Source organism: Anomaloglossus baeobatrachus, chromosome 1, assembly GCF_048569485.1.
Source record: "Anomaloglossus baeobatrachus isolate aAnoBae1 chromosome 1, aAnoBae1.hap1, whole genome shotgun sequence".
Taxonomy (NCBI): Eukaryota; Metazoa; Chordata; class Amphibia; order Anura; family Aromobatidae; genus Anomaloglossus; species Anomaloglossus baeobatrachus.
The window spans coordinates 345428358-345454843 of NC_134353.1; the positions used below are offsets into that span (position 1 = coordinate 345428358).

The following is a 26486-nucleotide window of genomic DNA, read 5'->3' on the forward strand; positions in this document are numbered from 1 at the left end:
CGCAAAAAGACACTGAAAACTTGATTAATAAAAAGAAATTGCATACTAAATCTTCGCATTTTTGCCTTTTCTTGGGAGTTGTAGTGTGCCGGGGTTGTCCTTTTTTCTATGTAATTTTTCCTTGAGCACCTACTTTATCAGTGACGCAGAGCTTCTCCCCCACTGTCTCTCATTAACACACATGCCCGAAGCCAAGCACTCCTGTGATTCTGGGAAATGAGCATGAACAATTTTTCAGTGTTTTCAAAGGCGGCTCCCAACTTAGCTATGTTGTGTCTGTAGCTCTGAACTTGGCTGTGCACGGCTCAGCGGGCAGCACAGCAGTGCTTGAAGGGCTAACCATGTTTGAGTATATCAGTATACAAGTAGGTATATGCTGTGAACATATTTAGTGTTATATACAGCAGTGAAATAAGTACTGAACATGTCACAAATTTTATAATTACATACATTTCTAAAGGTGCTACTGATATGAATTATTCATTAGATCTCAGTAAAAGCACATGCAATCTACACAGGCAAAGAATTCAAATCATAGATGTTCATAAATGAAGTTATGTATAATAATGAGAAATGTCACAGAGAAAACGTATTAAACTCCTGCAGAAAGAATGATGTAAAAAGCCATGAAAAGTCATGACAACAGCTGAAATCTATCAGTAATTAGAAAGCAATGCTGTCACTTAGTGTAAAATAAAATTAGCTGGTTCAACTGATGAACTACGGTATAAAAAAGTGTCTCATTACCAAGGTGCTACACAAGAAACATGATATGTGAAACCAGCGAGTTGTCTTAAGACCTTCAAAACTTATTGTTGCAAAACCTACTGATAGTATTGGTTACAGAAGCATTTCTAAACTACTCAAAGTTTCAGTCAGTACTGTAGGGACCATAATCTGGAAGTAGAAAGAATATAATTTCACCATCAACCACCTACGACCAGGTGCTCATGGCTGTATAACATAGACAATGATTGCATCGGAATACATGGAATGCCGGCAGCTCTCCAGACCAGAGCATGAGATCTGCATAGAAATACATGCAGTCATGCTCAGATCAGGAGACCTGCCAGTCAGTTCAAGCATTTTGATTTGATTGTCATGCATGTTATCCAGCCATCTGACTGCTCCCTTAGATAGAAATGCCAATGTAAGTATTCAGCATAGAGCACAGGATAAATGTAATCTAAAATTTTAGCATGTTCCCAATAAAGGCTCCAACTCAATACAAACAAAAAACAAGTCTCAGCTAAGGTTTGTCATGTGTCAATGGAAATATAGAGGATTTTCACACTACCAATAACACAAAAGCTCTAAAAAAGTGCTATGGCTCCTTCCAGAAGAAATCCAGCAAATTCTACACTCCAAAATCCAAATACTTTCCACACATCTGAGCCCCACAGTGTGCCTAAACCACATTTAGCATTCACATTTTTGGCATTATTGTAGTGATGCGAGCCTGGTTAATTTATGGGGTTCCTGTCCTCAGATGCATAAGCTGGGCACAATGTACGGACTTTACAATGTATGGATACTACAACATATACATCACTGTAATCGCAGATTTGCAATTTTCACTGAGCAAAAACCATTGCTACTTGTTTCTGGAATACACCCATGTATTCAGAAATGTCACTACACCTATAAATACTTTCACAGAGGGGTGTAATTTCCAAAATGGGGTCATTTGGGAGGAATATGCTGTCTTGGCACTTAGCGGCTCTATATGTGGAGTCTGCAAACTATTCTAGGAAAATCTGTGCATCTGTGCTCCAAGAGTTGAAAAGCACTCTTTCCCTCCCGAGTAGTGATGGGTGGACCCGGACTGTAAAAGTCCGGATCTGCGCTTTTTCAAACTTACCCAATTGCCCAGCCTGGGTGTTGATCCGGATTCAGCAACTCGGGAAATAAAAAAAATAAAGGAAAAATAAAAGAAAATAACAATGAAGCAAGCTCTTCATACTTACCGAGGCTCCGGGACAGGTGTAAGTGCTCTCGCAGCCGCACATTCACTTCTGGGGCTGCTTATTAGCCTCATGCATATGCACTGCTTTCCCCGCCCACCAACATCTGGGATTGGTTGAAGTCAGACACACCCCCAGCCTGTGTGACAGTGTCTGCCTGCAACCAATCACAGGCACTGTCTGCAGGTCTATGTGTGACGCCCCTGACTATCAGTGTGTCACAGGGAACTGCACCCCTGTCTCTCATGGTGCAGAACCCACTTTTCTTGGTTTTGGGTTCCTACACACTGGTATTGCTTCCATCAGCACTCAAATCCTAACCACACCTCACACCACACCCTGTCAGGCACACCAGTGGGTGGACTTGCTGGAAAAGGGCCACCCGCCCAGGGGTCAGGCAGACTGGTGGGAGGGAGGAAGTAAGATGAGTAGTAGCCCTCAGAGAGTGAAGAGCTGGGGGAGTTGTAGCTCCCTGTGTGACCTTGGTTGGGTCGCGGATGGTGGTCTGGGGCTAGAGGAGTCGGAGACCCGGTCGCAGGGTATTGGAGGAGGTGTAGCAGACTTAGTTTTGGAGAACGGTCGGCACCAGCAGTCCAGTAACTGGACCGGTACCGAGCACGGCGGGTACAGGACCCTAGATCAAGGAGTAGCTTCACGCAACCTGATAATTCACCTGTGGAGGATAGTCTCTTTATGAACTTTCCCCAAGAGCTCAGAGATCAAAGGCATCAACACAACGAGGGGGATAGGGTGTAACAGTGTGTCCCTCCCCCGCCTTTGCTCATGGTGTAATAGTCTGTCTCTCCTTGACTGTCCTGTATGTACTACTGGTGGGGGATTGTTTGTTCTTCTCAGCATGGGACTTCTCCAATCCACAACTTGGTAAACAAGAAAGAGCCAGGATTTCTAAAGTCCATTCATGTATCAAGTGTCCAGGCGGAGTTGGACTCTTCTGCCCACCTAAGGGGCTGATCCCAGGAGAGAAGAACAATGAGACCCATGTTAGTTCAGTTAGTTGGATGTCGGCTGGAAAAGGACTAGGATCTATAGCTGAGGCTGGATCCTAGAGCCTGTGTATGGACTGTCACAGACTGGAGATCAGTGGCCACGTGGGATTGCGTTTTGTTGTTTACCCTGTTGGACTCAAGGAACTCATATAAGGACCATTGCCATATTTTCCCTGGCATTGGAATACCGGGAGGTGCCCCTGGATCTTTTGTTTAGTTGTGGACTCCTTGCAGACTTTAAGGATTTATATTTGTTTGGTGCTTTATCTTTGTGGTCCCAATAAAGCCCTTTGGATTGTTCCTTGGCCTGGCGTCCCTTACTGCTTTGCCACATACCCCGTCATATAGGGCTTTCCACCCTATGCAGCCCACTGAAATCCCAAGTGTCAGCTATCGTGAGCACAGCTCCACTATTTCAATATAGGGAGTGGGACCCTGACAGCTTCAGGCCGAAGGGTCACTCAGGAACATCTACACAATTGTGCATGGAGGCAGGCTCCGGACCACTAAGCAATACCAGCGGGAACGGACACCCGGACGGGTTCCCCATAGTGGCAGTGACACCCAAAGACTTGGTTTACTTCTGTGTCAGAGTCTGCTTATTAGCCACACTAACAACTGCACCGCCTGAGTGAGTATACTTTCTTCCCCGGGTCCTGACCTACCCAAATCACCTCCACCATCCCATTCACCATCCCTATGGAGCCCCGGGGCCTTCCCTACCCGTGGAAGGACTACCATCTCGCTGCCCCGCTCCATCAACCCCAAGTACTCCCATCAGCAGCGGCGATACTCCCTTACCGCACACCACAGGTGGCGTCACAAACTGTCCCCTTGTAAATATTCCCCCCTTTTATTAGAGTGGCCGCTGAGCCCCGGGTCCAGAGATCCTCGAGCCACAGCAAAACCCCCGGATCAAAGCAGTCTGACTACTGCAGGGGCAGCACATAAGCGCTTTTCTTGGCTGTGTATCAAGAAAGCTGTGTATATGTGTGTGGTCCCCCCAATTTTGATTACCAGCCATGTTAAAGCCCGACAGCTGGGGGCTGGTATTCTCTGGCTGTGGAGACCAATGTTTATTGGGCAGCCCTCTAGCCTGAAAATAGCAGCCTGCACCCGCCCAGGATTATCACATCCATGAGATGCGACAATCCCAGCACTTTACCCGGCTCTTCCAGATTTCCCTGGTGCGGTGGCAATTTGGATAATAAGGGGTTAGTAAAAGCCCACAGCTGCTACTAAGTCCTAGATTAGTAATGGGGAGGGTCTATGAGACTCCTTATTACTAATCTGTAAGTGAAAGTAAATATAAACAAAAACACTAAAAAACTCCATTATTTGAAATAAAAAACAGTGTTTCACCGCATGGGACCGCATGTGGATTACGTCGGACCTGCAGGGGTGTTTGGGGTTTAATAAAGGGGTGAAAGAGGGTGTTTTTTTGTATTTTATTTCAAATAAAAGATTTTTTTTGGTGTTTGTGTTTGCTTACTTTCACTTGCAGATTAGGGGGTCTCAGACACTAAACAGGATACAGCCCCATACACTGTTGCCTCGCTCTCCACGCCACAGGTTTGTAAGCTCTGCCTCTTTTTTGTTTTATATCTTGCAAGGGCCACCTAAGATAGTGCATCTTTTACAATTGGCTACATTATGGTCCATTTTTTTTTACAGATTAAGCAAATAGCGTAGGGGCACCTTCCCATCACCTCTATAAGGTATTTGAGCTTTCAACATCTTTGTATGTAACTGTCAGTCTACCATATGTTCTTATCTCTTCTACTATGCATTTTTTTTCACATAGGATTTCCCTTGTTGGTTTTTGGTGAATATTTACCATACTCTCAGTTCATGAGGTAATCATTTATTGTACTGACCATGATGTCCTACTCTTTCGTCTCTATTCCTGTTTCACCATATTCCTTTGTCTATTTCTGACCTTTTTTTTCTGTCCTGCTTTTTGCTAACATCATGACAACACTCTATACCCCTTTTTAATTTCTCTTACAGGAACCTCTAGCTATGTGACCGTGTGCCCTCACACGAAAAACGAATCGCAACCCAGGTTTAGGTATAATTACTTGGCTTAGTTTATGTCATTGATATGTGTTTTCATTTATACTCTGTTATTTCCTTTATATTTTTTCCTGACTCAAGAATGCCATATTGATCATGTTGGTGACCCTTAATTGTATCATATTGTACGTTTTTCATTTCATGTGTCATATATATATACTCTAAATTGTGTCTTATCAAGCATTAATAAAAGCGCAGACGGCCACAGTTTTGAGCACTTCTGAAAAGATGGAATACGCTGAACAAAGGCCAGAAGGAGTCCAGAGTAATTCTACTGCCTCAATATCGTGAATGGTCCCTCGTGGGTATCATCTGAATCTCGTCATTTTGAGAGTTAGATATAAACTCTAAAGTGCTCAGTGTAGAGCACAGGATAAATGTGATCCAAAATGCCATGACTAGATTTTATATTAAATTATATAGGAAGTACTAAGACGTCCATTTGGGTGGGGACCAAGTCTGGACAGTTTTTGACACACCCATTAGAAATTGCACTGCAGGTTGGTAGTTTGTAGAAATCCTTACTACACCTGCAGTGCAATTTCTAATGGGTGTGTCAAACACTGACCAGTTGGTCCCCACCCAAATGGACGTGTTAGTACTTCCTATAAAATTTAATATAAAATCTAGTCAGAAATGTAGTGCATCTAGACAATATACCTGAGGAAGACATTTGTTTGTCGAAACGCGTTGTTTGTTCATGTAAAAGTAATAAAAAATTGTACAGGAAATAATTACAGCCTGTATGATCAAATTGTTTGGGAGCGCACACAGCCTGGAGGATTTGACATTGATATTATTCCTATGGTAACTCGGGCTGAGTTATAGAATAGCCACCAGGAGTCTGCAGCATTTGGGAAGGAGAACTCTCCATTGAGATCTGAGGTCCTAAAGGATTGATAAGCAAGTTAACAAGGTTTGTTAAAGGTGAGTGTATGAAAATATAACATTCACATACGAATTATCTATACAGCTACATTTAGATCGGTGAACTTTTTGTTTTCTTTTCCCTTTCTCCTTGGTGAACACAACAAATTGCATGGTCTATTTTCTCCTGTTACTCTTGTAAAAATTGTAAATTTGGGGCAAAATCAACATGTTTGCGGGAAAATTAATTTTTTCCATTTTTGAGGATCAATGTTCTAAAAATCTGTGAAGCACTTGTGGGTTCAAGCTGCTCGCCACACCTTTAAATAAATTCCTTGAGAGGTGTAGATTAAAATATCGGATCACTTGTGTGTGGTTTCCACTGTTTAGGCACATCAGGGGCTCTGCAAATGTGACAGAGTGTTCACTATCTATTTCAGCCAATTTTGCGATTCCCTTCCGAGCCCTGCTGAGTGTCCAAGTAGTAGTTGTCCACCTTTTTTTTTCCTGTTATAAGGTTACCCTTAAGAAAATGGAAAATTTGAGGCTTAAGTAATATTTTTGTGGTAAAAAGTAAAATTTTCATTTTTTTACTTCCACGTTGCTTCAATTACTGTGAAACGCCTGTAGGATTAAAAAACTTTTTTAATGTAATTTTGAGCACTTTGAGGGGTGCAGTTTTAAAGTGGTGTAACGTTTGGGTATTTTCTGCCATATAGGCTCGTGGAAGTAGCAATTTCCTCATCTGCCATTGTCCAATCAATGTAACCTATGTCACACCTTTTTAAAAAAGTTAATGGTAACTCTTAAAGTAAAAATGGCATAATACAAAGTTCAGTTCCATAATTGTTGTTTTAAGGGAAATACAAATTTAAACAAACATTTAGCATGTTCAAACTTTTGAGTGGTACTAAGGCTGGGGAAAAACGGGCATTATTTGTGAGTCAATCGTATGACACTCGGCTCCCGCTCTGCTGGAGTGTAAGCCAAGTGTTATGCGACTGTCGTGCCACTGTGATGTGATCCGGCGATTGCAGCATAGCCGCGGAGGACAGGGCAGGCGCTGTGGAGGAGAGGGTGGGATTAATCTCCCTATCGCCTCCATTTTCAGCTGATGAGATTCTCGCACCGCACTTGCATTACACTGGTGTAATTAGCGTGCAATGCGATATTTCTCTTGCACCCATAGACTTGTATGGGTGCGAGTGAAAATGAAACAAATTCCATCTGCAACATGCTGCGATTGTTTTCTTGGTCCAGTTAGGGCTGAGAAAAAAATCGCTCATGGGAGTGACCCTATAGAGTATCATGGGTCCGGGTGGAATGTGATTTTTTTTTATCGCATTCCACTCGCTCTGTTTTTCTTGCCATGTGTGCTCAGCCTAAAAGATCCACAAATATCATCTCAAATCCTCCATTCTTAAAGGGGTAAAATTCATGTAACAAAACTAAGGAAGAAAAAAAAAGGGTATATATACTATATGTTTATCATGTAGTAATTTTCTTACCTTGTGTTTGGCCTTTGGACAAATCCAGTGTTCACAAATACTGGACATAAACATGAGGTCTTTATGCCATCTTTACCAAGACTAGCAAGCTCTTCAGTCATACTCTCATGAAATCCGACAGCACCAAATTTGCTAGCACTGAATAAAAATAAATACATAAAATTTATGTAGTAATGAGTTCATACAGGGTTTAGAAGCCTTACAGACTGTAAACTGATTTTATTAACATATCTATTTAGTATTTTTTTCCCCAACATTTTAGGAACACAAAAATTATCTTATTCAATGATATTCTGTCTTTTTTTGCAATAAAATGGGAAAGAAATATTTTTTGCATACAAGAAGATGAGCTATTTCCTTTCTCCTCTCCACAATCCATGTATGTGGATGGAAGATGACTAGGTTCAGAAGGAGTTGCCTCACCCGCCATGTCTGCAATAAAAAGCTAAAAACGCTGAGCCCCATTCCTTCAGTGGTCTGCTAACCGACAATAGAGATCAGGATTATATGTTTCATGTCATCATTGCAGGCAGTAAGCATTCTTTTTTTTTAAACCATAACATTTTTATTAACAAAATGTGTCAAGTATTACATCATATTGAAAATAAGTTCTTAACAGTAAGCATTCTTAAAGAGATGAGCTTTAAAGTTCTGTCTGAAGATTCCAAATAGGGGAGACAATCAGACGTGTTGGTGTACAGAATTCCAGAGAATGAGGGATGCTCGGTAGAAGTCTTGAAGGCAATTGGATAAGGAATGTTCAACAGTGGAGGATAGAAGAAGGACTTGGGAAGACCATAGATTAAATGTCAGGAGATTAGTTCAGAGATATATGGAGGAGACATATTATGCATGGCCTTGTATGTCAGTGTTAGTAGTTTAATCTGGATTAGTCATGAATTTGGAAGAGATTTCTAGAGCGGAGAGACAGAGCAGTAACACAAGTAGAAAGGTACATTAATCAGAATGCAGAGTTAAGGATGGACTTAAGAGGTGCGAGAGTGTTAGTTGAGATGCCACAGATTAAAATATTGGCACAGTCAAAGCGGGAGATGATCATAAAATGCACAAATGTGCCGCCCCCCGCGTCAGCAGCCGGGCTGCTCGGATCCGGATCCGCGGAGCCTCGAGGGATCTCCGGACCCGGGTCGGGGGTCGCGCGGCCACTCGGATAAAAAGGGGAAGTATTTACAGGGGATGATGTGGAAAGTTCGTGACGCCACCCGTGGTGTGTGGTAAGTTGGAATAGCACCGCTGCAGTTGGGAGTACCCGGTGGCGATGGTGTGGACAGCCAGGTGTTTAACCCCTCCATGGGTAGGGGGGAATGCCCCGGGACTCGATGAGGGTGACGGGGAGGTGCTGTTGGGACGGTAAGGGTCACTTGTGTACTCACTCAGTTCAATAACGCTGACACCGACAACTGTGGTAAACCAAAGTTCTGGAAACCGCTGCCGCTGAGAGGGAGCACGTCTGGATCCCGTGCCCGTTGGTGTTACCTGTTATTCTGTGACCTTTGCTTTGGCACCTAGTTTTCTGATTGGTCCCTTAAGTATAAAACTGATCGGGTCCCGCTCACCAGTATGGCTAACTGGGTGAGCTTGCTATCAGGGTTCATGCTTGGGATTTTCTGGACTATGCATTGGGAAAGTCCTTTCCCCCTCGTTGCGCTAGTACCCAGATTTTGGAGCGGGTGGAGAACGGATCTTGAAGGCTCCGTCCTCGTCGGGTAAATTGTCGGGACACCTGAAGCTCCTTCCTGACCTAGGTTCCACGTACCCCGTCATGCCCTGGCTCCTGCCCGGTCATCGCACAAGGCCTCTGGCTGTACTCCTTGGCAGTCCGTGCCCCTTGTCACAATCCCCTGCGACTGGGGTCTAGCTCCTACCAGGCCCAGACCAACGTCTGCCACCTAGTAGTTCACGGAGCCCAGCTCCTGACCTCTCCTCTTGAGAGTCACCACTCAACTAACTGTCTCCTAACACTCCTGACCTCCCTTTAACCAACCCCCCAAGTGGGCGACCCTATTCCACTCAGTCCGTCCACTGGTCTGTCTGGTGGGTGTGGTGCAGAGTGTTCCTAGGATTTTGTTTAGCTTGTTCTTGGCAACACCAAAGGTCAGGAACCCGTAACCAAGGAGGAGGTAGATAGTGTACAGAAGGACAGATTGCACAATACCCTGTGATGACTTGATACGCCAGGGCGTCACACAAACATTTTGTTAGATTCAAGATTGAGGAAGAAACGAATTCTACAAATATTTTTGAGTTGGAGGCGGCAAGAGGTGGGAAGGGCTTAGATATGTGGTTTGAAGACAAAGACAAGTGTTATTTCAAGGAAGCGGACTTCCAACATCATTCACAGTGTTAGATACATTTGGTAGGCACCTAAGTGAGATAAAGGACTGTTTTGTCCACATTGAGTTTTGGGACGCGTGATGAGTAGAAGGAGGATGTGGCTGATAGACACACTGGGATTTTAGTCAGCAGAGAGGTGACATCTGGGCCAGAAAGGTACATTTGCAGCACACAGGTGGTACTAAATGCCCTGGGACTTCGAGTTGTCTAATGCAACAGGTATATATAGAGAAGAGTAGGAGTCCCAGGACAGAGCCTTAAGGGACACCGACAAAGCGGGGAGATAAGGAGGTAGTAAGTGAAAGGAAAGCACTGAATGTGTGATTAGTGAGGTATGGGGAAATTTAAGAAAGGGCCAGGTTTTTGATGCCAAGGGAAGATAGGATCTTTAGTAGGAGAGGGTGGTCAACTGTGGTGAAGGCAGAGGACAGATAAAGAAGTAGGAGCATAGAATATTGTCTGTTATCTTTGCTGGTAAGTTGTTAGTAAAAAATAGCTTTAAACAGAGAAGCTACAGCAACAAGAGTATTTAAACAGGGGGTGCCTAAGGGTAATAATGATCCTAGGAATTGTCTTTTTCAATATACCATGAAAAAAGAGAAATATGATTCAAAGATAAGGTTTCTTAGCACATTCAACTACGAATGGGAAACTATGTGGACAACTTTAGCCAAACATTAGCCAATATTAATGACAGATCCCATTCTTGCAAATGCCGTATCTGATGTTCCCTGTATGACATCAAGACGCGTGAGGAACTTGAAAGACATGATCGTTAAAAGCCATTATGTGCCATGTATAGAGAACTCCTTTGGCCCAGGAGGCCCTGTATTTGGGTGTTTTCAGTATGCTCAGTGTCTTGCCTGCGCCAATGTCCTTCCCTGTACCTCGTTTCAGTCCATTGATGGCAAAAGTGTATACAATATTAAACATCATATATCATATAGCACCACACATGTGATTTATTTTCCCCTGACTTATGTGGGTCTCACCTTCAGGGAGCTTCACATTAGGGTCAGTGAACATGTAAGGGACATTGGCGTAGTCAGGACAGTGGACAATAGCACACTTCTAAAAATGTTGCCACTGCACTTCAAAATGCACCATGGGTGTGATCCTAACTCCCTGAAGGTCAGGGGTATAGACATCATCCATAGGGGCATTAGAGGTGTCAACACAAAAAAATACTTGCGCAATGCAAGGCAAAGTGGATTGTGGACCTTGGTACACTTGTGTCCAAGGGACTTAACAAGATATTAAGCTTTTGCATCTTTTTTGTAGCTATGTTCATCACCAATCTCCTGTAATTTCCTCTCCTCTTTGAGTATTTTATGTTGCTACTGTTTATATTGATATCTGATCTTTTTCTTTTCTGTTAGATATATTGACCTTACTAGCAGTTATTTGAGCAAGATTTTCATATTTAAAATGGGGATGAATGGATTAAGCACAATTCAAGCCATCTATTGGGAATGTTGTGAAGCATATCTTTTTTGTTTATATTGAATTAATTCTTATTTGATATCTATTTGGTACATTGTACATACAGTATATGCTGGTAAATACAGATGCCCTCCGCATGCTTTAAACTCCTGGTTTACTTTGAGGCATTGATTAATCCATCTAACTGTATCCTACTAGTTTAAACACTGCTAGCATCACGCCATTCATATGCATCGCCGCTCTTTCCCTTGCCACCCCTCCGGGTGTCTGTATGGTGTAGTCGCATGCTCAGGAGCCAAGGTGACTCATCCACGCTCCTGTGTAGATGCCGATGGCCCTGATTGCTGGGGTGGCAGTGTGGGATGGAGGCAGTGGTGCGCACACTCCAGGCAGTTTCATTGAATTTGGCGCGCACCATGGGACTGGTGCAACAGATATAAAATCCCCCCATATGTATGAGTGTCACAGCTTTCTTCTCCCCCTCATGAAGCGTAATAAATAAACAGCTCGAAACATATGATGGGTTTCTTTCCTGTGGGTGCTCATGTTGTGGCTGTAGACTGCTTGCAACTACAAGATGGGTATGTACTTCTATCTACACATGGGCTGCAGCCATTTATGAGAGGTTAATCACATATCCATGAATCTAATAGAGGCTGCTTTATTCATTAAATACAATTTTGAGGTGCTCCTACAAATGGTTAACTACCGTATATATAACATAGAATTTTTCAAAGTGTTACTTATGGATCTCATATTCATTAATTCTCATTAGGGCAGTTTCAGTGTAGTAGTGGGGGCGAAAGCCAGACTGTAGATTGTAGAAGAGCGAGTTGGATGAGAGGTGGGAAGAAAGCTCAATGTGGACATGCTTATACTATGCTAGTTTATTTGTGGGTTACATGGATGGGCCAATATTTCATTGATTATATCACTTGATCACTGATACTGTCACGCTCCCCGGGTCCTTGGCTCCCCTCCCCGGGTCCTCTACTCCGCTCCCCGGGTCCTCAGCCCCGCTCCCCGGCTCACCTGCCACGCTCCCCGGGTCCTTGGCTCCTGTGCCCGTCCTTCCCAGGCCCCCTGGTCTCCGATCGCGGCGCCCGACGGCTTCCCAGGCCCTGGCCGGCTCCCCTGCGTCCTCTTCTCAGCCTCCTTCCCTGGCTTCTGGCACCCGGGCTGCGCGCATGCGCATTAGGGCGCGCGCGCGGTCACTGACCCTTTCTTAAAGGGCCAGCGTCCATTAACAGGAAATGAGGCCAAACAGGTACAGGGTATAAAGGGGTGTATTGTCCAAGAGGGCGGGGCCTGATCTTCGTGCTTTTCCAAGCTAGGAGTCAGGTCTCCTTGTGTCGTCTTGCCATACTCACGTATCTCTCTTCTAGAGCTGATCCTGCCTCGCCAGCCGGTCCTGCTGAATCCCGAACCCCGCACGCTGTCCGTCTGCCATCTGACAGTCCGTACCATCTTGGATCCCTGCTGTGACCCGTCCTCTCGCTCCAAAAGGTTCCGGACCCCGCCTGACATCATCTCGGCTTCCGAACCTGAGCTACGTCACCCGGACTACCATCCGTGACTCCGTGGTCCCAGGGACTTCTTCGGTACCTTCACTTGCACGGACTGTTCTACTGCCCATACTGCTGCAGCTACCGGACTCCTTACCACCATCTTAGAGTTCGGCCCAGTGGATCCACCTCCTGGGTCTGCCCGACCGCCTGACCCTGACAGTAAGATCAGGCCATGGATCCCGCTGCAGCACTAGCGGCCTTGCAAGAGGAACTCCAACGCCAGCGTGAAGTCCAGACTCGCATGCTGAACTTTATGACTTCCGTGGACACCCGCCTGTACACGTTACAAGCGGCAGTTACGCCTTCAACGTTCCGGGCCTCCACTAGTCACTCCACGGCTCCCGCACCCGTGGCAGCCTCTTCGAATGCTTCCCAACTCCGTTTGGCTTCACCACCTCGTTATGCCGGAGATCCCAAGACCTGCAGGGGCTTCATAAACCAATGTTCCCTTCATTTCACGCAGCTACCACATCTGTTTGCCTCCGACCAAGCCAAGGTCGCCTTCATCATGTCCCACCTGGAGGGCGAGGCACTGGCGTGGATGAACCCGTTGTGGGAAAAGGAGGACCCTATGACCAAGGATCTTCAAGAGTTCCTGCAGGCCTTTCGTAGCACCTTTGACGAGCCGGGACGCGCCTCTGCGTCTGCTTCATCCCTCCTCCGCTTACGTCAAGGAACATTGACGGTGGGCCAATACGCCATCCGTTTCCGCACTCTGGCTTCAGAACTCGGGTGGAATAATGAGGCCCTAACAGCCGCCTTCTGGGAAGGACTCTCGAGTCGCATCAAAGATGAGTTGGCGGGTCGTGACGTGCCCTCCACCCTAGATGCCCTGATTGCCCTAGCAACTCGAGTGGACATTCGTTTTCAGGAGCGCTCCAAAGAGCTGTCTCGGGAGAGACGTCCGGTACGGCATTCCTCTCCTCCACAGAAGCCCTCCGTATCTCAGTCATCAACAGCTGGGATTCCCGTCCACGAGCCCATGCAGATCGACCGAGTACGACAGTCCGAACAACGTCGAGCAGAGCGGCTCGCCAAGGGCCTCTGCTTTTACTGCGGAGAGGACACACACCTCCTACGCTCCTGTCCGGAAAGGCCGGGAAACTCCAAAGCCTAGGGTTGGTAGGAGAGGCCACCCTAGGTGCTGGGACTCTCTCAGACCCGGTTATGTGGACTGTGCAAGTGTCAACGGGAGAGACGCGCTTCACGGCTGAGGCATACCTCGACTCTGGAGCAGCAGGCAATTTCATCCAGCAGGCCACGGTGGACAAGTACCAGCTGCCTGTTACTCCACTCGAGAAGCCCCTAGTGATTGCCTCTGTGGATGGGAGACCCCTCTCTGATACCATCTCCTGGGTCACCAGTCCGGTCGTACTACGTATCGGTGCCCTGCACACCGAGAACATCGCTCTCTACGTCCTTCCACACATGTCCCATCAAATCCTGCTGGGACTTCCCTGGTTGCGGACACACGAACCATCAGTCAGCTGGGGTACTGGCGAAATCACCCGATGGGGCCCTGCTTGTCATGAGAAGTGTCTGAGGTCCATACAACCCATCCGACGACCTCCGGTTCCAGAGAACCTGCCGGAACTGCCTTCGGCCTATTGGTCCTTCGCAGACGTTTTTGACAAGAAGGAGTCTGAGGTACTTCCGCCACACCGTCCCTACGATTGTGCCATCGACCTACTCCCAGGAACAACACCGCCTCGAGGACGGATATATCCGTTGTCTCCAGCCGAAACCAGGGCCATGTCCACCTACGTCACAGAAAGCCTGGCAAAGGGATTCATCCGGAGATCCTCCTCTCCTGCGGGAGCAGGCTTCTTCTTCGTTAAGAAGAAAGAGGGTGACCTACGCCCATGCATCGACTACCGGGGTCTGAATCAGATCACCGTAAAAAATAAGTACCCTCTGCCGCTCATCCCCGAATTGTTCGACCGGCTCAGAGGAGCCCGTGTGTTCACCAAGCTGGATCTTCGGGGTGCCTACAACCTAGTTCGTATCCGCTCTGGGGACGAATGGAAGACCGCGTTTAATACTCGCGATGGGCATTATGAATACTGCGTGATCCCCTTCGGCCTGTGTAACGCACCAGCAGTCTTCCAAGAATTGGTGAACGACATATTCCGGGACCTCCTCTACATCTGTGTAGTAGTTTATCTGGACGACATCCTTATCTTCTCTCCGGACCTCCAGACCCACCGAGAGAACGTACAGCTGGTTTTACAAAGACTGAGAGAGAATCGTCTCTACGCCAAATATGAGAAGTGTGTCTTTGAGCAGTCTTCTCTCCCTTTCCTGGGATACATCATCTCGGGCACTGGACTGCAGATGGATCCAAAGAAGGTCTCCTCCATACTCAACTGGCCTCCCCCTTCTGGACTGAAGGCAATCCAACGGTTCTTGGGATTCGCCAACTACTACCGCCAGTTTATCCCTCACTTCTCTGCCCTGACTGCTCCTCTCTCCGCTTTGACCAAAAAAGAGGCTAATCCAAAGGACTGGTCACCTGCGGCCGACGCCGCGTTTTGCTCGCTGAAGCGAGCATTTGCCTCCGCTCCTGTACTCCACCGTCCGGAGTTAAACCGCCAGTTCACCTTGGAGGTGGATGCCTCCTCCTCGGGAGCCGGAGCAGTGCTCATGCAGAAGTCCTCCTCCGGCAAGATGGTGACGTGCGGTTTCTTCTCCAAGAGCTTCTCAGCGCCTGAACGTAATTACACCATCGGTGACCGAGAACTATTGGCGGTCAAACTGGCTCTGGAGGAGTGGCGCTACCTCCTGGAAGGAGCAGTGTACCCCGTGATTATCTACACGGACCACAAGAACCTGGAATACCTGCGGTCCGCTCAGCGACTGAACCCACGCCAAGCCAGGTGGTCCCTATTCTTTGCCAGGTTCGACTTCCAGCTCCATTTCCGACCCGCGGACAAGAACGTACGCGCTGATGCTTTGTCTAGGTCTTTCATGCCCATGGAGCAGGAGGAAGAGGCTACCCAACCCATCATCTCTCCTAGCAAGATCATTTCGGTGGCTCCTGTCACCCTGGCCCAGATACCGCCCGGAAAGACCTATGTCTCTGAGACTGACAGGCAAAAAGTGTTGCACTGGGGTCATGCCTCAAAAACAGCCGGTCATGCAGGCCAGAAGAGAACATGGGGTGCGATTGTCCGCCATTACTGGTGGCCATCCCTTCGCACGGACGTCGCTGCTTTTGTCTCTGCCTGCTCCTCTTGTGCCCGAAACAAGACGCCCAAACACCTGCCCTATGGCCGTCTTCTGCCTCTGCCTATACCCTCAGTTCCGTGGCAACACATAGCGATGGATTTTATTACGGACTTGCCATTATCCTCTGGACACACAGTCATATGGGTCGTGGTGGACCGGTTCTCCAAAATGGCTCACTTCATCCCCATGGCTGGACTGCCCTCTGCTCAGGAACTCGCGGAAGCCTATATCCATCACATCTTCCGCTTGCATGGCTTTCCATCCCACATCGTGTCCGACAGAGGAACTCAGTTCACCTCCCGCTTCTGGAGGGCGCTCTGCAACCATCTGGGAGTAACTCTGGACTTTTCTTCCGCATACCATCCTCAGTCTAATGGCCAAGTGGAGAGGGTCAATCAAATCTTGACATCCTTCTTACGTCACTATGTCAACGCCCATCACGACGACTGGTCCACGCTTCTGCCTTGGGCTGAATTCTCACATAACCACCACATCAGTGAGTCGTCCTCCAAATCTCCCTTCCATGTCGTTTACGGACTTCAGCCCTCCGTTCCATTGCCTATATCCCCTTCTTCGGATGTCCCTGCGGCTGATACTGTAGCCCGTGACTTCGCTACCATTTGGGACTCTGTCAAGGCGTCCCTTGGACGCGCTTCCCAGCGGATGAAAAAACACGCTGACAAGAGGCGTCTGGACCCTCCGTGTTTCTCTCCTGGTGACCTGGTCTGGCTTGCTTCCCAATACATCCGATTGAAGATACCTTCCTACAAGCTGGGTCCTCGCTACATCGGGCCGTTCAAGGTCCTCTGCAAGATCAACGAGGTCTCCTACAAGCTACAGCTCCCGGCCACGATGAGGATACCCAACTCATTCCACGTCTCCCTGCTCAAGCCGGTTGTCCTTGGTCCCTTCTCCGCTGCTGCCAGTCCGGCTCCTCCACCTATTGCCGATGACGACATCTATGCGGTAAGGGATATCGTGGCCATGAAGACTGTTCGAGGCCGACAGTTCTTTCTGGTGGACTGGGAGGGGTATGGTCCTGAGGATAGGTCCTGGGAGCCCAGGGAGAACTTGGGCACTCCTCTGATCCGTGCCTTCATGTCCCGGTTGCGGGGAGGGGGGCGTGGGGGGGGGGTACTGTCACGCTCCCCGGGTCCTTGGCTCCCCTCCCCGGGTCCTCTACTCCGCTCCCCGGGTCCTCAGCCCCGCTCCCCGGCTCACCTGCCACGCTCCCCGGGTCCTTGGCTCCTGTGCCCGTCCTTCCCAGGCCCCCTGGTCTCCGATCGCAGCGCCCGACGGCTTCCCAGGCCCTGGCCGGCTCCCCTGCGTCCTCTTCTCAGCCTCCTTCCCTGGCTTCTGGCACCCGGGCTGCGCGCATGCGCATTAGGGCGCGCGCGCGGTCACTGACCCTTTCTTAAAGGGCCAGCGTCCATTAACAGGAAATGAGGCCAAACAGGTACAGGGTATAAAGGGGTGTATTGTCCAAGAGGGCGGGGCCTGATCTTCGTGTTTTCCAAGCTAGGAGTCAGGTCTCCTTGTGTCGTCTTGCCATACTCACGTATCTCTCTTCTAGAGCTGATCCTGCCTCGCCAGCCGGTCCTGCTGAATCCCGAACCCCGCACGCTGTCCGTCTGCCATCTGACAGTCCGTACCATCTTGGATCCCTGCTGTGACCCGTCCTCTCGCTCCAAAAGGTTCCGGACCCCGCCTGACATCATCTCGGCTTCCGAACCTGAGCTACGTCACCCGGACTACCATCCGTGACTCCGTGGTCCCAGGGACTTCTTCGGTACCTTCACTTGCACGGACTGTTCTACTGCCCATACTGCTGCAGCTACCGGACTCCTTACCACCATCTTAGAGTTCGGCCCAGTGGATCCACCTCCTGGGTCTGCCCGACCGCCTGACCCTGACAGATACCAATAGGGAAAGCAGCTTGTCCACTCTCCCTTCTGTTCGTTTTCATTTCCTTGCGTCCTGTGTAAATGGCAATTGAGAAGGTAGAAATGGTATAAAATATATTTTTTTCTTTACTGCAGCTGCATTCATAGTTTTTTTGCAACTATGTATAGTCTAAATTTACACCACCAATTAGTTAACTTATAGCGCTGCCCTAATGCAATTTTACCACTAAATCATATCTACTTTCAAATAGGTCATGTTCCATTGCCAAGCAAAAAAAAGTCTAATTATGGAACAAATTAAGCCAGGATTCTGCCATAGGTAGCCAATGAAATCTCTGCTACTGTGTTATTAAATGTGACACCAAGTGACTGTGGTGAAATATAAGGTGCTTGTATACTTGGTGAAATCCTTCAGCAAATATATTTATTAAAGGGGTTGTCCAGTGTAGAATAAAAAGACTGCAGTCACTCTCAGTGACTGCAGACTTGTGAATGCTCCAAGTGCATGCACTGTGCACTGCAAGGATTTGTGGTGCCCCTGAGGCTTTTGGTCGCCACAGGGTACTGCATGTTAATTAAGGTACAGTATTCATCACAGGTATGGGGAGATTGGTGTCTGGTAGGTCTCTGTTATACAACAACCTGTGCCATAGCTTGGTTTACACAGCCAGGAAGGAAATGGGACAGACTGCTTCCCTTGCATAACACTGGCTTTTCACTAACTAGAGCAGAGGTGATCACTATGACAACTGGAAAGTCCCTAGCTTGGTAATTCATCCAGAGAGAGGGGGGAGCACAGGAAAATACAGGAGCAGAGACAGAATTACTTTAGATCAGTCTGGGACACAGAACAACACGGTCCCTGGAAGGTGTGCTTCAGAGCTCTTCCAGGTAGAACCGGCCAGACCGGGGGCAGGCTGGAGACACCGGGAGGAAGGAGACCGGTACCGGTAGATCTTGTGGGATGGAGGAGTTAGGATTTTAACAGCGGTCGCCGAAGATGAGCTTCATTGCTTCACCAGGACTGGCGCTACTACAGGGTGCAGAGTCCTAGGGCAAATTATACTTCACGTTGGCTTCCAAAATCTGCAGGACAGAAAGATTTCAAGTCTCCTGTCCACCAGCCAAATAGTTTGAGGCACAGTGATACACGGGATCCGGGACTGAGTTCAGCAGCTTGCCCCAATGCAAGGATCCACTTCACCTGTGATAGGGCTGGGACACTTAAACAATCAAGTTGGTCCCCAAGGTGCTTTATGTCACAGGGATTGACACAGCGCATCTTAGAGAAGGAGAGACCCACAGAGACTGCCATACTGGACCTAACCTATGAGCTACCCGGGATCAACCGGAACTTCATCACGGCAGAGACCAGTAACCGGGGTGCGGCGTTGAACCAGTAAGTAAAGACCTGGAACCCGCACCTATTGCCTCTGACTCTGATTGCCGTCGCCCTACGCTACGGCGCTCCCGGGGACTGCCGTGCCCCCGCCATCCTCCCGGGGCCTGCTCCACTTGTGGGGAGCGATACCATCCAGGCTGCACCGAACATCTGCCCCGGTGAGAGACCCTGCAGCGGCGGCCTCCTAGCTGGCCGCATACCACAGGTCGCGTCACGATCATGGAAAGACTTTCCTCACCGTCACCCCCATCCTCCACCTCCAACTACCACCTCCATCCTTCCTACCATCCTCCACTCTCCTTTCTGTATGCCTCTGGGTAATGGAACTGGGCCAGGCCACCCCGTGATGACGCAGAGGATCTGCCTCCCCGGCCCAGCACCGAGTAGGTTAAAACACCTGCCCCGTGGGGGCGCTACAGATTCATCGGTGTCCGTGCTGGCAGTCAAGTTTGAGATTATATATATATACTGTAATATATATATATATATATATATATATATATATATATATATACACACACACGCATACATATACACACTTTGGACCAGAACCTGGCTAGCAGGCTCGGACTTGCTCAATGCGACTAATGGGTGCGACCTCAGTCAATACAGTTGTATTGAATGAGACCAAGCCCAATAGTCAACTTCTGGCTGGGTGTATACATATCGCATACTTGCCCTTTGGAATAGGGTATTGAAAATAGATGTAGCTGTTGTTAAGTCCCCCAAAAGAAGTTCCCTAGCATTCTAAGACATGGAAATTATGAAGGATCCCGTAAATAGGAACGTTCACTAGTACCTTAAACATACATGGGAGTCCTCATTAGGTGCCCTGAAACTGGCTATCTCTGCAATCTGTATGGCTAGATCCATGATGATCTGGTTGGATCAACTACACAGCCAGTTAATAAATAATGTGCAGAGAAATAAGATTATGGCCTCTCTACCTCTTCTGCGAGGAGGAGCAGCCTTTTTGTCAGATGATTCTGCAGACTCTGTATAATTGGTCAGCTTAAGGCTAAGTTATGTTCTGTCTCGTGAGATACTGAATATTTATTTGGTCCTATTGTGGATGATATCCTGAACAAAGTAGGGGATAGGAAGAAAAGATGTCCTGACCTGCTTGTTGTGGTTATAGGAGATCCTTTTGGAAGAGAAGATACTGCTGAAGAAGACCTACCAGAGATCAGGAGCAGTCGGATGACAAGAGAAGTAAAAACAAAGGATTTATGTTTGGTGGTCCCTCCTCTGGAGGAAAGAAGTCATCCCATTGACACTGTTCCCCAAGTAGCAGGAAGATAAATCACAAGAGGGCAAATCGGCACTCTGGCACATAGGTATGTGAGGCAGAAGTGTGCCTTGTTGTACAGGCACAGCTGTGTTTACTGTGCCTCCCAGCTCTCTTCAGTCACTGTTAGTTTATTTACTAATATGCGATGCAATGTTTTTTTGTAGACAGACAAGGACAACAGTAAGATAGAATATATTGCAGAAAATTGCAGCCGGCATTCCAGGCTGTGCGGCTGGTGGCCTGTTCTGCAATATATCTTATTAGCTTATTGTAAATGGTTAAAGATTGATATGTCACTGAGCTGCCTGGCAGTTGGAACACTTTGGAAGTTGGGGAAGTGGGATGAGGGACTAGAGGGTGATAGTCTAGTAGATAAGGTGGTGGGGAGTTGACAGCCTGAAGAATCAGTCACATACAATATAAGCAGTGGGGGGTGTATTTGGAGCAGTTTATATTTGTTGAAAGCAGGGCAGGTCCTGTTTATTGTGCTAAATACAATTAAATTACTGTGTACTGCTAAGCTAGATACACAGTAATTTCAGTAAAGTAGATTTGGTACGTTCTTGGAGGGTGTTTTATCTTTACAAAACCCAGCTGACTTGAGCAACCAACAGTTGTTGGAAGGGGTGAGGAGAAAGCTCAGCTATACCAGGATGGGGACATATATCAGGGTGTTGTACATATATACCAGTATGGGGGACGTATTAACCAGGATTTTGGACATACTGTACATGAGATCAGAAATACCTAAGCGTGGCCCTACATTTAAACAACGAAGTTAAATATTTTCAGAGCTATTTTCATGATCAAAATATATATATACAAGAAAAGGGTATGTCGGATCATGAAACAACAGTATAATAACCCTTAAAAACAATAAACTTTATTCTAAATGTACTAAAACAAATCAGCACTAAATGAAGCTACATATCAGACAAATCTAGTGCATAAGTAAAGGGAAGAGGGTTACATAAAAACACCCTATGATATACCTCCCTCCTGTCCACTACCTCACGAGGAGATGGCACCCTAATAATATACGATATGGCGTCCCCACTCTCTGACGACTATCCCTAAACTGCCCTACCACACCTTAACAACAGATATGAAAAGTGCTTGTGCTTATTAATAAAGTGCAAACAGTGCTTAACAAAAAGGGCAGACAAATTGATCAAACGGGATAGTCAATAGGTATACTCATCGTTCAAATGAGCCGTATATACACCCCTGCTTCGCTTCAGTGCGAAGGGCCAGAATAATCCTGATAGTTCTGACTTAAGAGGCCATGGTTTTCATGAATGAGGCTGATGTTTGTCTCCAATCCATGGATTCTTCCAAAAATCCCAGATCTTCTCAGTCAGGGTCTGATCTGGTATCCATATTGGCCAGACTACATTTGACGGCTTGGAATTTGAGAGGTTGCTTCTGACTCTGAAAGGTTTTCCCCCAAACTTAGTGTCTAACTTGTTTAAGAGTAGGTAACTAATTATTATTATTATTATTATTATTATTAATATTTATTTATAGAGCACCATTAATTCCATGGTGCTGTACATGAAAAGGGGTTATTACATACAGAATACATATCCAAGTTACAATAGACAGACTGGTACAGAGGGAAGAGGACCCTGCCCTTGCGAGCTTACATTCTGTAGGATTTTGGGAAGGAGACAATAACAACTAGGATACATGGAAGAACCTGGAAAAAGTTCCGGTCTAGTCACGGGGGTCAACTAAGTGACAAGAATCCCGTAGGGTCCATCATAGAACTTGGATTGTTCACCAGCACTCTCAGGGTGCAGATATCAGCCTTTGAAGCATTACAGTATATAATTATTACCTGGCAGGCAACAGATGGGTCACTAGGTTTATCAAAGCACACAATAGGGAAAGGTTGCTCTAAATTCTGATGATGCCTGCTTGGGATCTGAACCAGGTGCTAGAGGCAATAATTGCCCCTCTTTTAGCTTTTGGAGATCTCAACAGTTAAAAATCTTACCCTAAAGGCAACGCTTTTGAAGGCACTGACTTCAGCTTACAGCGTTAGTGATATTCAGTCCTTATCAGTAGTTCCACCCTTTATGCAGGGTTTTGGTGATAGGGTTGTTTTAAGACCAGACCCAGCCTACCTTCCGGAAATAGAGTCAATTATCCTGCCCTCCTTTTGCAATAAACCTAACAACCCGAAGGAGGAGAAGTTTCACACCTTAGACATGAGAAGATTTTTATTAATTATGTTTTGGTAACTAAACCATGGAGTAAAAGCCAGGAGCTGTTTGTCTCTTTTTAGGGTCCTAGAAAAGGCCAAAAGATCTCAAATGGTACTGTAGCAAAGTGGATAAGGGATACCATCCATTGACTTTAATGTAAGCAGGTTTTTTGGCGAATTAATGCTGCTTTACACGCTACGACATCGCTAAAGCTAAAGCGATCTCGTTGGGGTCACGGAATTTGTGACGCACATCCGGCCACGTTAGCGATGTCGTTGCGTGTGACACCTATGAGCGATTTTGAATCGTCGCAAAAACGTTCAAAATCACTAATCGGTTACATGCCCCCATATTCCCAATTAACGTTGCTGCTGCATGTACGATGTTGTTCGTCGCTCCTGCAGCAGCACACATCACACATCGTGTGACACAGCAGGAAAGAGGAACATCTCCTTACCTGCGGCCACCGGCAATGAGGAAGGAAGGAGATGGGCGGGATGTTTCGTCCCGCTCATCTCCGCCCCTCCGCTTCTATTGGGCGGCCGCTTAGTGACGTCGCTTTGATGCCAAACGAACTGCCCCCTTAGAAAGGAGGCGGTTCGCCGGTCACAGCGACATCGTTAGGCAGGTAAGTAGTGTGACGGGTCCGCACGATTTTGTGCGCCACGGGCAGCGATTTGCCCGTGACGCACAAACGATGGAGGCGGGTACGCACGCTAGCGAGATCACAGCGTGTAAAGCGGCCTTAACTGTAAAGCACAGGGGTACATTTTTCCCCTCAAAACATAGTCCATGACGTTCTCTGAGTCAAATGAGGTGTCTGTGCCAAATGTCATGATTGTAAATGTGATGGTGCGGATTCCTTTAGCGGACACAAGCAGATACACACACACACACAAACACTCAGCTTTATATATTAGATGTCTTTACTACTACTAATAGAACCATAATTAACATTACGGTTGCAACATGTTGGTTTTTGCTAAACATACAGTGCTTTTTTAGTTTTACATATATGTAACTGAAATAATATGTATACATTTTTTTCAAGTTTATGCTTGGAGTGTTGGATGTTACATCTTGTGGCTCTCCTGAGGCAGTCTCCCATTCCTTGCCTGCCACGAGCACTCCTGCTCAGCAGCGCCAAAGGTCTGCCAGACTGCGCAGTGTGCAGGAGATACCTTCTCAGAGAGGCAGCAGAAGGGCGACACCTAGTGGTTCTCCTGTTACAAGGAGTGAAGCGGTCTCCCATTCCTGGCCTGCCGTAGGCCCTCCTGCTCAGCGGCCCCAAAGGGCTGCGAGGTTGCGCAATGTGCAGAGGCTTACTGCTCAGGGCAGCAGTGAGACTCCCGTTATCTCTGCACATTGTGAGACCGAGGATCCCGCCTCTATTTCCCAGAGGCAGGAGGGTGAGCATGTGCTATGCGTGGTGGGTTCTGATTCGCCCACTGACGTCACACGGCTTAATGACAAGGCAGGTGACGTGGTGAATCCTGACTGGCCAGGCTGGGACGTCGTGGACCCTGATTGGGTCAAGTCCGTCATCTCCGCTTCGCGCCCGCCCTTGGTTTTAACGAAACCTCCTTAAAAGCTCCTCCTGCCATCATGGCGGCGCTCGACTGTCCTTCTATGTTTGCATGTCTGGCAGCGTGCTGCCACGCCACTGCTCAGGCATTACTGTCTTTTGTGGGCTTGGCCCTTGCTGCTTAGGCAGTCTCTCGTTTGCAGGCCGTGTTCCTGCCTTGCTGCTCCGGCAGTATCCCCTTCAACAGGTCGTGTTCCTGTCCCAGGTGAGCTCCTCAAGTCTCCACCGGACTCACCTGGTTATTGAAAGCAAACGTGCGTGGGCAACCTCTGTGCTACCCTCGTGCCATATTCTCGTGACTTCCACTGGCACACGTGCGTGGGCACCTCTGTGCTTCCCCGTGCAACAGGTACACCGAGCCGTGAGATCCGTGCCATACAACCCTCACGGGTTAGGGCAGATCGGTGTACATAGATCGTCTGTGACATTCCAGACGATCGCTAGCAGCAACCCGCTCACTCTTCACCCACCATAGCGGCGGTCCCTTACACCGCACAGTGGACCTTGACCGGCGGAAGCTGTCCATTTCCCATCTTGGCACGCTTCCCCGGGTCCCCCTCGTAACATTACGGTCGCGCCAAAGGTCTGGCTATGGCTGAAGAGCAGCAGCAGTTGCTGCATTATGTGCAGCAGTTGGAGTCACGATTGGCAGCAGTGGAGCAGTCTTCCTCCGATAAGACTACTCTGACGACAGTCGCTACCCAGGCGGCTACCCAGGCTGTACTATTGGGCGGAAGGTCTCCTCGCCTTGCGCTTCCAGAGCGCTTTAGCGGCAACAGCTCTGAGTGCTGTGGTTTTATAAACCAGATTACCACCTACTTAGAGCTGTCCGCGACTCTTTACGCTACCGAAAAGGCGAAGGTAGCCTTCATCCAGTCCCTGCTCACAGGGAGAGCGCTGAAGTGGTCCACGCCATTGTGGGAGCGCGGAGATCGTGTGGTGAATAACTTACCAGCTTATCTTGGGGCCATGAGAATGGTGTTCCTCGGGCCTCAAGTCACCCACGATTCCGCGCTGCGCCTCCTACGACTTCGGCAAAGGTCCGCTTCAGTCGGGGACTTTGCTGTACACTTTAGGACACTTGCCGCAGAGCTGGACTGGCCAGATAAGGTCCTTGTCCCTGTGTTTTGGCAGGGCCTGGCAGGGTTTGTCAAAGACGCACTGGCCACACGTGAGGTGCCTGCCACTTTAGAGTCCTTGATTCAGGTTGCCTCTCGCATAGACATCCGCCAGGCGGAGCGAAGGCTCGAGGTCTCTTCAGCACCCACGTCTTCTCGGCCTAAAAAGCGTCTGGCTCCCGTCTTCCATCAGACAGGTCTCCCAGCCAGCCCTGTAGGCGACTCCGTGGAGTCAATCGAGGTGTCCAAGGTGGTCTCCTCTGCCCCAGGTTCTCGGTCTTGTGTCATCTGCTTTTCCTGTGGGCAGAGGGGACACATAGCTACCCGATGTCCCAAAACCGTCGGGAAAAGACAGCGTCTAGTTTCTATCAGAGGGGGGACTCTAGACGCTACCTCTCCCTCTAGGTTGACTATCAGCGCCCAGTTGCAGTTTGGCACTACTCTCTTCTCTGCCCTGTTTTGCTTGGACTCAGGCGCTGAAGGCAATTTCATCTCGACCTCCCTGGCAACCCGATACTCAGTTCCTCTGGTTCTGTTGCCCAAGCCACTCAGGGTCCGGGTAGTCGACGGGTCCATACTACTCGATCCTATCACCCAGATCACTATCCCTCTCAGGATGGATGTACCACCGGAACACCATGAGCAGGTGTCCTTCCTGGTGCTTCCAGGGGGGACGGATGAGATCCTACTGGGCCTTCCCTGGTTGAGACAGCATGCTCCTATACTCAACTGGGCAACAGGGGAGATCTCATCCTGGGCAGGATCCTGTAGAGAGCACCTCGTGACTACCGAACCACCCGCTACCATTAGGTCGGTTGGGTCCTCAGAGAATACAGGGGGGCCGGGTTTACCGACACCTTATGAGGCCTACAGGGATGTCTTTTCCAAAAGGGCCGCAGATACTCCTCCTCCCCACCGGCCATATGATTGCCGAATAGACCTGAAGCCAGGCTCCGAGCC

The 26486-nt window shown here is 48.0% G+C and overlaps 1 protein-coding gene across 1 annotated transcript in view; it reads right to left on the reverse strand.

Annotated features, from left to right (window-relative positions):
• LOC142313478 (17-beta-hydroxysteroid dehydrogenase 13-like) overlaps window positions 1-26486 on the reverse strand; it is a 149571-nt gene that overhangs the window by 37236 nt on the left and 85849 nt on the right. The window contains exon 5 of the mRNA XM_075352397.1: window positions 7423-7560. Coding sequence (XP_075208512.1) covers window positions 7423-7560 — 138 coding nt within the window. The remainder of the gene's footprint in view (window positions 1-7422; window positions 7561-26486) is intronic.